This window comes from Clinocottus analis, unplaced genomic scaffold, assembly GCF_023055335.1.
Source record: "Clinocottus analis isolate CAN_PGR_092001 unplaced genomic scaffold, fCliAna1.0.p SCAF_34, whole genome shotgun sequence".
In the NCBI taxonomy this organism is placed as follows: Eukaryota; Metazoa; Chordata; class Actinopteri; order Perciformes; family Cottidae; genus Clinocottus; species Clinocottus analis.
The window spans coordinates 1,527,522-1,540,154 of NW_027176087.1; the positions used below are offsets into that span (position 1 = coordinate 1,527,522).

At 44.3% G+C, this 12,633-nt stretch overlaps 1 protein-coding gene across 1 annotated transcript; it reads left to right on the plus strand.

The window, feature by feature from the left end:
- Positions 1-426: 426 nt before the first annotated feature.
- On the plus strand, positions 427-11,376 carry cog1 (component of oligomeric golgi complex 1). The gene is made up of 15 exons (XM_068596158.1): positions 427-772; positions 1,235-1,482; positions 1,607-1,788; positions 2,013-2,189; positions 2,519-2,675; positions 3,886-4,096; positions 4,270-4,633; positions 5,140-5,594; positions 6,231-6,377; positions 6,459-6,620; positions 7,385-7,509; positions 7,777-7,885; positions 9,042-9,151; positions 10,021-10,102; positions 11,166-11,376. The coding sequence occupies exons 1-15, from the start codon at positions 467-469 to the stop codon at positions 11,301-11,303; spliced, it is 2,973 nt and encodes a 990-aa protein (XP_068452259.1). The 5' UTR covers positions 427-466; the 3' UTR covers positions 11,304-11,376.
- Positions 11,377-12,633: the final 1,257 nt, after the last annotated feature.

A 12,633-nucleotide genomic window follows, 5' to 3' on the forward strand; every position in this document is an offset into this window, starting at 1 on the left:
AAAATAAACTGAATTGAATATTTCACAGGCAGACATAAAAAAAATAACAAGGGATGCAGCTACATGCACATTTCTCCATAAATATATATTTAAAATTATATATATATATATATATATATATATATATATATATATATATATATATATATATATATATATATATATATATATATATATATATTTATATATATTATTCTGTGACTTCCTGTGTATCCTTTGAAGGCAGCTGAAACCTGTCCGACTTGATCGCAGTTTTTTGTCACCGCCTCGCGCAGGGCCGCCTGGGTAACGAACGGGCCTATTGGCCCAGCGGCCCTCCCCTAAACGGAAATGTTCTCTGACGGACAGCTTCATTGACCAATAAGTTGGCGTCACATTTTTTCGCCTACGTGGAGGCAGGAAGGGTACTTCCCCCGGTCTTCCGGGAGACACTTCCTGGAGCAGCTGAAGTTGTTTTGGAGGTGCGATGGCCGAGGATCCAGCACTAACTCTCCGGGTCTCGGAGATTAAGGACCCGGCAGCTCTCTTCGAGCGCTACAACACCGCGGAGATCCGCCGGGTCGAGCGCAAAGTCCGCGGGGAGATCGAGCAGAAGAAAGAGGAGCTGAGGCAGATGGTGGGGGAGCGCTACCGGGACCTGATCGATGCCGCCGACACCATCGGAGAGATGAGGCAGTGCTCCGAGAGCGTCGTCCTGTCAATCCAGGACATGCACCAGTACTGCCACAAGCTGAAGCAAGGCAGACCCAGCGCCGGCAGCTGCAGACAGGAGGTGATGTAGCTGCGTCAGCGCGATGAACGCCAAACTGCATTTCAAAATGTGGTCATTCAATATCATATGCGTTGTATGCAAACACCCCCCCCCCTCCCAAAACCATGTGGTGGGGGCGAAAACCCCCCTGAAAACTCTGAAAACCCTCTCTGAAAACCCTTTCTCTTCGACAGAACACACGAGAAGATTCAAATAAGGTGTTGCTGGAATTATCTGATCAGCCCAAACACATCTTCTATGTGTATTATTGCTGACACAGTGATCATTACACGATAATATGTTTGCTGAAATGTGTCTCTATAAAGGATGTAATGGAAGTTTAGGATGGTTCTTGACTATGTGACCTTACACATCTAAAGCACTAATCACAATACTGGCTTTCTGGATTTTCTCAAATAAAATATCTACATACACATATCCAAAGTCTAATATGCAATGCTTGTCTGTGTCATCCTGTCGTAGGATCAGAGGCAGTGGCAGGAGAAGTTTTACACCATGGCCTCCCAGATCAAGCTCCTCTTAGAGATCCCAGAGCGCATCTGGAGCGCCATGGAGGCATCGCAGTACCTCCAGGCCACCCAGCTCTACCTGCTTTGTTGCCACCTGCACAGTCTGCTGCAGCTGGAGGCTGCTTCAGGGGGCCTTTACAGCCCAGTCCTGGCCCGCTTTCCCATTTTAGTCCGGCAGGTAGCCACCACGGGACACTTCAGGTACTGGATGTTTTAGTTTGAGATTCTAATGAAACAATCCAAGGCCTCAGATTTAAAGTAATTAGTGTTAGATCCACATGCACTAGTTAGGTCATAGGTCAGTAACTAGTCTGTCCTCCTGCAGGTCCACCATTCTCCTGGACAGCAGGTCTTTGCTGCGGGGCCGCGCCGTGTCGGACCAGGCCATCGCTGAGGCCCTGGTGTCCACCATGCTGCTAGAGGACAGCTCACCACGCCAGGCCCTGGCTGACTTCTTGCTGGCCCGGAAGGCCTCTATCCATCAGTTGCTCAACCAACCACAGCATGGTATGCTACCATTTGTAACACATGCCAACTTATATGTATTTTAATATCTCAGTGTTTCATAACACATTCACAAGACATGAAGCAAGTATTGCTTAAATGATTTTACTGTGAAGCAGAGCAGGAACTGTTGTTTGTGGTATGATTATTTTGTAAAGATGATAAGTAAAGCAAAAGTGACATGTCAGAAGCGTGTGTACGGTCATATAAATGTGTATTTTGTCCAGGTGCAGGGATCAAGGCCCAGGTGTGCAGTCTGGTGGAGCTGCTGGTCACCACTCTGTTCCAGGCCTATGCCGTCTTCTACCTGCCCCCAGAGGGAGGCCCCAGGCCGGGGGAGGGAGCCCTGAGCTGTGGCATGCTCTTTTCTACACTGGAGAATGTCACCTCTACCACATACGCAGGTAAACATCTGGGATGTCAGGACACTTTGAGTGATTTCTCTCCTGAGAATTATTATTCATAAGCTACAAAAAATTGTTTGATTTCAAAGCAGGTGTGTGGATATTTATCTATACGTCTGTAGAAAGGCTAAACCCATTTGGTTGCGTATATGACAAATGTATGTTCCATTTTGACTGAGAAAAAAGGGTTTAGATACAGTATATCTTCAAAGCATTAAGCGTCAAGTAAGAAAGTCCAAAGTCAGACTCAGGATTCGTCAATGTATGGCTTGAAGCACAAATATCCATGATTAAGAAAATGTGATGCCATCTATCCCATCTCTCCTCAGCTAAAGACAGGAGGGTGTTGCAGGAAGAGACAAGTACAGGCAGCTGGTTCAAATACCTGCCTCCCTCCATCACTGAGTTCCAGCCCGCCCTTCGCACCCTGGCTCAGCCAATCCAGAGAGAGCAGCTCCGAGACACCCTGCAGCAGTGGATCGATACGTAAGCTCCAACCAATCGAGACACTGCTCATCTTCCATCACATTTGTTTTGTTTCCTTTTGGCTGGTGTTTTTTAAAGTTTGACATGCACGTCTAACTGTTATAATACACAAACACAGTGACTGCTTGTGGATTTTCAAGGTTTAAAATGTATCCATAAAATAGTGGTGCAGATTGACATGATTGCTTGGCTTGAGCCGGTCTGTGTCTCTCAGCAGGCAGCAGGATGGTAACATCTTTGCTCATTCCCATTTGGCTGTGGTAAAGTGAGTAGTGGCGGCTTTTGTCAGATCTGGTTGAGTTCAGTGTTTCTTTCCGTCAAAGTTTGTCGCATGCTGTGCTTCAGCATGTGGCTCGGGAATTACGCCACCCGGACAGAAACCCATAAGTTTCTGAGGGTCCTGCATAAAAATCATAATGTTTAAACAAGCGTTTTATTTTATCTAACTTGCAGGTCAGTTTGCGGGTCAGTTTCGGGCCGATCTTGTCGTAAATTTGGTATTTGTCACAGATTTATTTCCCTACAGTGCCGGGCGGTGATACAGTGTCCCGCAGTCCATGTTGATCCACCTCAACCTGCAGAGGAAGGGCCATTGCCTCGCTGTCTTTGTGATAGTGTCGCTGTCGTGGGTCCAGGCCTGGTCCTCATTGATGTGAACCCTTAGGAACCTGAAGCTGCTGATTTACTGCGCTGTAGTTCCTTTAATGGTGATGGAGATGTGTATTTCAGAAAGCAGGACTAAAATCTCCAAAGTTTTAATTCTTTAGTACCCTTGTTATGAATAACCACTTCCGGACATAAGGGGCGAGATGCTTAGCCTTATATGGTATTGTGAAGTCGTTGACTATGCCTATTTACGATTCTCATTAACACACGCATGATTTCCCAAGTTTATGGGATTATGAGGGGACCTAAGATGGAACCTTGGGGCACCCCACAGAATAAAGGAGTATAAGACGACAAGGCATTGCTGACCATTACAGTGAAGGACCTGTTTGACAAATGAGAGGTGAACCAATCCAGATGCTAACATGCTGATTAAGATATTATGGTCCACTGTGTCAAAGGCTAAGCTAAACTCAAGCAAAATTCAAATATAATACAGACCTATGTCCGCTGCAAAATGACTATAGCCTTTAATCAGTCAAACTATAATTGATTATGTATTGATATCCAATCAATAACTTTTGAATGTTTCCTGGACTCTCAGGTGTAAGGAGGACATCTGTCGTGGCGTGAGCAGCCTTCTGGTCTATGTGAAGAGCCTGAAGGGGTTGGCAGCCATTAGAGACTCTGTATGGGACCTCCTGTCTACCGAGTCCATCAGTCAGCACTGGAGCACTGTGTGTCAGCGGCTGCTGGAGCGCCCACTGGCTGTTTGGGATGACTTCCTGCAACAACTCTTCCTTCAGCGCCTGCAGGTTAGTGCTTTTCTAGCTTCACAATTTTTAAAGCTGTTAGTGGTTTTCAGCATCTGTGTGGATTCATCATTCCTTGAAATGTTGTGTCATGTTGAATCTTGCAGTAGTGACAGCTGATGCAATCAAATTTGACATGGTAAAATTTCAATGACTCCATCCTCCCATTTCCCAAGGCCATCACTAAAGAAGAAACTGAAGCCATCTCAACGAGCTCTGTCCAGCTCCTCACCTCAGCTGTAAGGGATCTTGAGGGTCAGACCATCCATACTTCTTCAGCTACCAACCACGGCTCAGGCCGCGGGTCCCAGTACGAGGTAGATGTAGCATCCTTCCTGTGGTCGGAATCTCCGGGGGACCTGCTGAGCGATGCAGGCTGGGTCAGCGTGACGCAGCGGGGGCAGCAGCACCAGAGAAGTAGCCTGGCCATGAAAACCCAGGCCCTGACACCCTGCGTTCAAAACTTCTGCGCCTCTCTGGATGCTAAGCTCAAGGCCAGACTGGATGACCTGCAGTACTACCTTCCCTCCCAAGACACAGGTGATGCAAGTTCAAACTTAGCCACTGTGTGCTAGTCTGTTTAGGTCAGTGTTTTGTTCAGACAGATATTAGGACAGGGATTGAGTTGACAGTCCCAATCTAGGATCATACTTGACTACTTAATTCTAATAATTTTGGTAATCCTCAAATCAAAACATTTATTTTTCCAATACTTGATTTCACAAGATTTTTACAAAATCAATCACATTGCCATAAGCCTCAGCTGGACTTTGTGTTTAGTGCTAGTTAGTACAACAAACTAAAGATAGTAACATTATACACATAAACATCAGCATGTTAACATTTAGCTCAAAGCCTAACTGTGTGTGTGTGTGTGTGTGTGTGTGTGTGTGTGTGTGTGTGTGTTTGTGTGGCCTAACAAAGCTGCTAGCAGGGCTTTAGACTCTCGTTCGTGTCCAGCCATGTAGCATACAGTACACAGACACAGCCAGTGTTATCACATACTAAATAGGGCTAATATTCATCTTTTATGCTGTGCGCTGTAGGGCCTGACTCCAGCTCAGTCCCAGTCCCCTCCACTGATCCCAGTGAGAGTTCATCAGCATCCTCTTTTAACCGCTTCACGGACTCGCCAGCAGTGGAGGACGCTTTACGTGGAGGCTGCATGGCCTGTGTCCGCCATATCCTGTCTTCCATCCGCTCTGAACTGGCATCAACCTCACCTGACCCCAGCCCCGCCTGCCTCAGTTCAGTCCTTTTCATGGCCAGGCTGTGCCAGTCCATTGGTGAACTCTGCCCTAACCTGAAGCATTGCATCTTGGGAAAACAGAGGCGTTCTGAGGCCACAGCAAAAGGGATCCCCAGACAGGGCAAGAAGTTGGGCAAATCCAGGACAACTACGGAAGTCAGCCCGGTCCAGGCCAAGTGGGCAGGTCTGAAGGAGGAGCTCCTGGTTTGCAGCATGGAGGCGTACCGCATCTGGAGCTCCGCCCTCTCCAAAGTTAGACACTGTCAGACATTTAGATGTATTTATGTGTGTGTGTTTTTTTTTGTTAGCCGGGTTTGTAAACAGTAGGTGAAATGATTTGGAACCGTTCCAAATGACTCATTTACGAGCTTTTTGTAGTAACTGTATCTTACAGCGAAGGATAATGGCATCTTTGTCATCCATCACCAGATACCATCTTCAAACAGAAACAGGTGTTTTCTTCCCCTTTGATTATTTTAGTCACTTGGCAGCAGAACTAAAAAAATGTCTGACGTCTACTTAAATCACTATATAACATTTTGGCTACCCACTTCAGGAGCTCTCAACATTTTCTCTTAGCCTTTATTTCACCAATAGTCATGTCGCTGGTGTGATTATGTGACTGTAATGCGACTGTAAAAATGGAATTTGGGGAATTGAGTAAAAGTTACAGCTGCACTGATCAACATAAATATATTAACATTGGATCAAATGTTTAATGTGAAAGGGGTTTCCTGTCGTGACAAACTCAGCTGTCCAGAGGCTTGTGGAGTCTTTAGCTCACAGTTTTGATTTGACAGGACACAATGCTGTTGAGTGACAGATGTTCAGAGGAGTCTGTGACCAAACCAGAGCAAACAGGAGAATGACTGTGTGCTATTCTTACAGGATCTGCTGGATAAGTTCGCAACAGCGCTGCATGCTGATTCTGCCGGTGCCATCCTTACAACAGCAACAAACTGGGAGGACCTGGAGATTCAAGAAGAAGCAGAGTCGGGGAGCAGTGTCACATCCAAAATCCGTCTTCCAGTCCAGGTCAGCCAGCGGGACCTTCGGGAGCCCAATAATTTCCGATTAATTTTCAGTGGCCTGATGTGAAGCTTGCCTCCTCCACAGCCATCGTGGTTCGTGCAGTCGCTGCTATTCCAGCTGTGTGTGGCGGTGAACAGGGTGGGGGGCCACGCTGTGCCCCGGCCCACCCTGCAGGAGCTGCTGCAGACCTGTTTGGCTCAGGTCCTGCACCACTACCACAGCCTCACGCAGCAGTCCCCCAGCAGGGTAATACACACACACACACACACACACACACACACACACACACACACACACACACACACAGACAGGTGTAACTTTTGTCTCGTTACCTTTTAGATGGCTGCTTTTGGGTGTAATGAGATGATTTGGTCTTCTATAACCTCTGGGTAGGAGTAAGCATGTTTGTTCACGACCAGACCAGCAGTTGACTAAATAATAAGGTTATGATCGTATCACACAATCGTCCTCGCTAACTGTTGGAAATAACAGTTTACTTGTTTATTTAGTCCTCCTAGAGTTTGTTGACCTCATGCATGTTACATTTTCATTGTACATACCATTGAAATAAGGATACATGAGGACACACATTAAGTTATTTAGTAAGAATTACAACAAGGAACTTTCATTTGGTGTCTGACAGTCCAGAAAAGGAAAGTTCCTCGCAGTAGCTTTCAGATTCCTGTGTTACACCGACTATGCTACTAAAGTTTGCTGCTGCTCAATGGATAGCGGGCTCAACATAAAATATCTCGGACATGTAAACAAGTGTCTACCCAGTAACATAAACTAAAAAAAAATGGTGTGAAATAGTGGATAACCTTGTTGTTTACCTTTTCAGGTGATCAGAGAACCATACTGTTGTGTAAATTGTTTTCAGAATTTATGTGTCTAAAGGAGGGGTTCTGGTCCAATATGGCTCCTGATTGAAAGAGGATTGTGGAGGGAAGTGCATGTTCTTATCATTCACTGAGTCGCTCTGCTCTGTTTGTTTCTGTTCCTCCATCCAGGAGGGTGCATTTCCCATGACTCAGAACAGGGCCTTACAGCTGTTGTTTGACCTTCGTTACCTCAACACCACACTGGGCAGCCGAGTGGAAGAAGGAAAGAGCTCCCGATCCCACCAAGACCCTAGGTAATTGAAGTTTGGAGAAGGGCGGTGTATTTCTGGAGTCTTCAGTCAGTTTCCACACATGCAAAGAATCTGAGGTTCCAGCTGGTAATTCTCTCAATATATGATCGATATAACTTTGGCTTGAATTCCAGAGATATTTGTGCTCTCCCTAGTAAGAACTCAAGTTAGTTGGAGGACAAAAGCAATTCAAAAAACATTTCCATGAAATGTATAAAAAAAAAAAAAAAGACTCTGAAAGCTGTAAGCATTTTGTTGTGTGTTTTCCAGATTCCACGAGGTCTGTGATTGGCTAGAGGGCTACATCGACCCGTTTGACCTGGACGTGTTCACACCTCCGCTCACCACTAACCTGAACCGCCTGTCCCAGCGGACCTCGGTACTTTCTGCCCCAACAACACAGTGTAGTTGTAGCTTGATGATGTATACTGACTACAGGCAGAGCTGTGTGTCCTGTAACATTTAAAAGTTCTCAGATGACACTGCATTGGTTGGTCTTCTGACCCGAGGCAATGACCTGGCCTATAAACGGGATGTTGAATCTTTTGTCAGCTAGTGTGATGAAAATTTCTTAAAACTAAATAAAGGAAAGACCGAAGAGTTGGTCCTCGACTTCAGAAAGAAGAAGAAGGAGGAGGTCTCCCCAGTGATAATTACAGGTCAACAAATAGAAATTGTTCAGTCATATAAATACCTCGGGTCCATCTGGACAGTAAATTTAACTGGAAAAAGAACACTGATGCTGTATTTAAAAAGGCTTAGTCAAGACTTTTCTTCTTGAGGAAGCTCAGATCCGTTGACATCAGCAGAAAGCTTATTTATGTGTTTTACCAGCGTATCTTAGCTCATGTCCTCTTCTATGTTGTGCTCTGCTAGAGGGGGGCATGACTGTGGATGATAAAAACAGGATCAATAAGATGATCACAAAGGCTGGCTCAGTGATTGGCCTTCCCCTGGACTCACTAGCGGTCACTCTAGAAAAGAGATCAAAGGTCAAGTTAAAATCAATTGTTTCCTCTGAAAGCCATCCACTACACTGTGTTTTTAAAGAACTCAGAAATTCATTTTGTGAGCGATTCAGGATGCCAAAGTGTTCGACTGAACGACTCAGAAGGTCTTTGTCCCGGCAGCAGTTCGATTTTCTTTAACGAACACATTTAGTTGTGGTTTTTAGATTTAAATTTAGCATCTTTTATGTCGGTTGTGTGTCTTGTTGTCTTGTTTCATACGAAATTTCCTGGTGTTTGTTCTTGTAATGTGTTCTTTGTCTGTTGTGCACTGTGAACCTTGTCTGTATGAGTCTGTTGTCCATGGTGACAAATTAGTTTTCCCTCTGGGGATTAATAAAGTTTTTTATAGATAGATGGATGGATGGATGGATGGATGGATGGATAGATAGAACCAGCTTTGACCCCAGAGATGAGGGACATAATGCCTCTGTTGTCCACATTGTCTAGATGTAACAGCAAACATCATAAATGGGGCTGCTTTGCGGACCAACGTTGTCCAAAGGTTCATGTGTCGCTGTGTCTCAGGTGCTGCTGGGGCTGCTGACGGGCTCAGAGAAGCAGTTTGCCTTGCGTAGCAGCAGTGTGAACTCCCAGGAGCCTTACAACATCCTGCCACTGGCCAACAGCCAGATCAGGTCAGTGAATCCGAAGTTCTCTGTAGAACATATCATAGGGACATCCTTAGCATTAACAACCACGCTGTCACTGAGAAGACGACCAGAAAATGTACCTGGACAAATTGGGATAGTGTCCTCTGGACCAGCTCTACACATTCTAGTTTTGAATGTCTGCCTAATGTTCCCAACCTGTAACTGCAACCAGAATTAGCCGGAGTTATTCACAGCTGATCTTAGTGTACCACCATGAAGGCCTCGGCCATTACTGATACAGTACCAGAGCTTAATGAGAGAAACCTAACAGATCCATAAGCACCTTTTTTTTTACTAGTTTTTAGTACAAATGTGTCTGGATGTAGCTGAGATTCAAATAACATTGTCTTCATATTCTGTGGCTAATTTCACTTCCGATACAATGATATGTGGAACATCGCAAAAACGTATAAATACATACAAATTATTAAGCACGAGCGAAGTGCATATTTGTTCATAATGTGTGTAAATTTCATATTTATTTCTAAAACTCCATACATACAGGTGAATATACCAATATATCCAAGAGTTGTATGACTGTTGGTGAGAGCCATGAATCACTCGAGGGCTGGGTGATATGTGGACGTCAGCTCGTACACCAAAATACATTTTTCAGTTCCCACTTAACTTTTCTACTGAAACATTTATACATAACAAAAACTCCTCAAATGTTACCCGCATATCATGTATACTCTGTCAGAAAACCAGCTCTGTTTCCAGCTTCGACTTTACGAAAAATCTAATACCCAGTTTTACTAGTGTTAACCGGGAAGAGGACACTGTTCTTCCCTCTGTCTAACAGTTATGTATATCTGTAGTTGAATAATTGTTGTTCAATGTTCTGCCCTCTGCAGGTTCGGGTTGCTGCCTCTCAGCATGTCCAATGTGCGTAAGTCCAAGACAGTCACCCGGAGTTCTGATGCTGCTCACCAGCTGGTGAGTAACAGAGCTGGGATCAGATACCTCAAGCTCGGACTGAGCTCAGTGTTGTTTCATATGCTGATTCCACAGTTTGTCTTCATTTCTGTGTTTCTTGTTTTGTTCTGTTACACCTTCTGCCCACCCAGAGTTTTTGAGTCCAAGACACCCAGGCAAGTTCGTTGTGTGTGTTGTATTTTCAGTAGTGCCTTGGTTTACCTTTGGTGCATTTGCAGTGTGACGGGATTAAGATGTTTCTCACTAATCTCCTACTCTCTGTTTTGGCTCATAATGTAGCTCAGGATCAGACTATATACTGCATAATGTCATGGGGCAGCAGAGACGTATTCTTATGTGTTTTTAAATGGACCAATCCCATCTTCAGATTCATGCATAAATTTAGTGAAGTTTGTGTCAGCAGAAATAGAAAAAGCAGATGTCTCTTTGCAGCTAAAGTTGGGATTTGTTCAAAACTGTCTTTTGAAGCTTTCTTACTAAACACCCGGACACAACACACTAACATTTTGGGAAAGTCTTTATTCGTCACTTGCTGTCTTACCAACAGTCACATGATAACATCAGTTGGCTTTGGAGCTAGTAGAAGCTGATTGGCCACCAATGTCAGATGCTTTCATTCTTTATGCTAAGCTAGGCTAACCACGTCTAATCTCTGTACGGGGTTCACAGATGGGAACAAATATTTATCATGTCTGAGTGATAGCTTTTTATGTATGCCTGGATCATTTCATTTTATTTAACCTTTGGCTATCGGATCTTTTGGATCCACTAATGTCAGTCGACACCTGAAATACTGACGTGTTAGCATCGAACACCATAGCAGGAACTACCTATGCCATTCTGGTATACTGTTTTCCTGTCAAATGCTCCAAATATTTCTATCACTGTCTTTACTAATCCCTAAAGAATTATATGGGTCTTAGAGTGACCAAAATGTCCACATCCCAGGAGACCTCGATAGTCTTGGATCAGGACTATTTGTCATTGACCATGGTAAACCTGGGGACAATGGAGTTGTAAGTTCTCAACAGGACAACATGACATCTTCTCCTTCCTCCTACAGGCACCTCCATCCTCCGTAGCAGGCAGTGAGGACAGCTTCCGGCCGGGCAGCCTGTTCAGACAGCTGGCTGATCAGGACGAAGACACAGCTGCTCCGTCTTTATTCAAACTCAGCTGGCTGTCTAGCATGGCCAAATAACCCTTTTTTGCTCACAACTTTTTATTTGACCTTGTAGAAACTTTGTAAAAATTAAAATGTACCGTAAAAATAACTTTGCCTTTCCGTTCCTTGAGTGAATTAATTAACTTGATCAACTGATGCAAATCGTGCATTTATGGAAATTAGGGAAGTGTAATTCATAAATGCCAACAAGCAAGCACTTAACTAGTCCGGAGTGTTTTCAATGCTTGTGCTCTTAGGTTCATGATATACTTAAACAAGCAGCAGTAAGGCGAACAGTGTTGTTAAAGGAGCCCCGTCCAATACCTGGGCTACGGCGGTGCTTTTCCCTCTGGATTGATCTGGCTGACATGCTCCTGCTCTGCCTCAATTCCCTTGCGTTCCGTTGACTCAGTTCAATGATCGACGGACATGTTGTAATGAATAAGATGAGTTTATTCTCTTATGCAGTGGCGGAACATTAACATGGCCCCTGGATGACGATAATTAACATTTTGTTGCTCGAAGCATAACTGTACCGTGCAAGCGGTCAAACCCGGTCAAAACCCTGTTCCCTTTCCGGGGGCCAACACCTGCCCTCAATCATGTTCTAATTGCATATTGTAGCGTGATCGGAGATCTTGCCAGGGGAAGAGGAGAGGTTGGGGGCTGGAGGGGAGGAAGGAAGGCAAGACCTCATCTCATAACACGGTGGCACTCCGTTAACTATTATCTCAGTGATCCCAGAGGAAATAACAATCCTCATGAAATGAAAAGGAGAAATTTTTTAAATTTCACTTTCATCATCCGATATGAGTATAATGTCTTCGGTCTTTTATCTCACCCCGTGCTAAAGTGTTAGGATTTTTGATTATTTCGAGTTAAGTTATAGGTTTTGGCGAGGGTGTTTTACAGTTCTATGCTGTCAAGTCCCCACAGTGGGCTGTAACTTGTCTTAACCCGTATAGCGAGTGTGTACATCGTCTACACCTTCTCTTTGCCTGTTTGACACCATCTCATCATTATACTAACACTGCACAGTTTTTACCCAAAGATACTTACCTTAAGTCTCTTTGGTAGATTCAGTCGTCACTTCTGTATCTCACAGTTGGTGGACAGGGAAAGAGCTTTAATTGTTCTAAAGAACCAGAACTTTGTTTGGTGTCAGTCACTTACTCAATCGTAAGGCTGAGATTTTTTATTTCAGCTTTAATCACCTAGAACAATTTCAACTCATTGAAACAGTGCTTGGTGTCTAAAGTAATAAGAACAACATAAAAATAATAATAAGAAAAAAAAACTAAGTTCAGAGCTGGTAAAAACACTATTTCTCTCTTTTGTGGTCCTGCTGTAGACTGCTAGGCTCTCT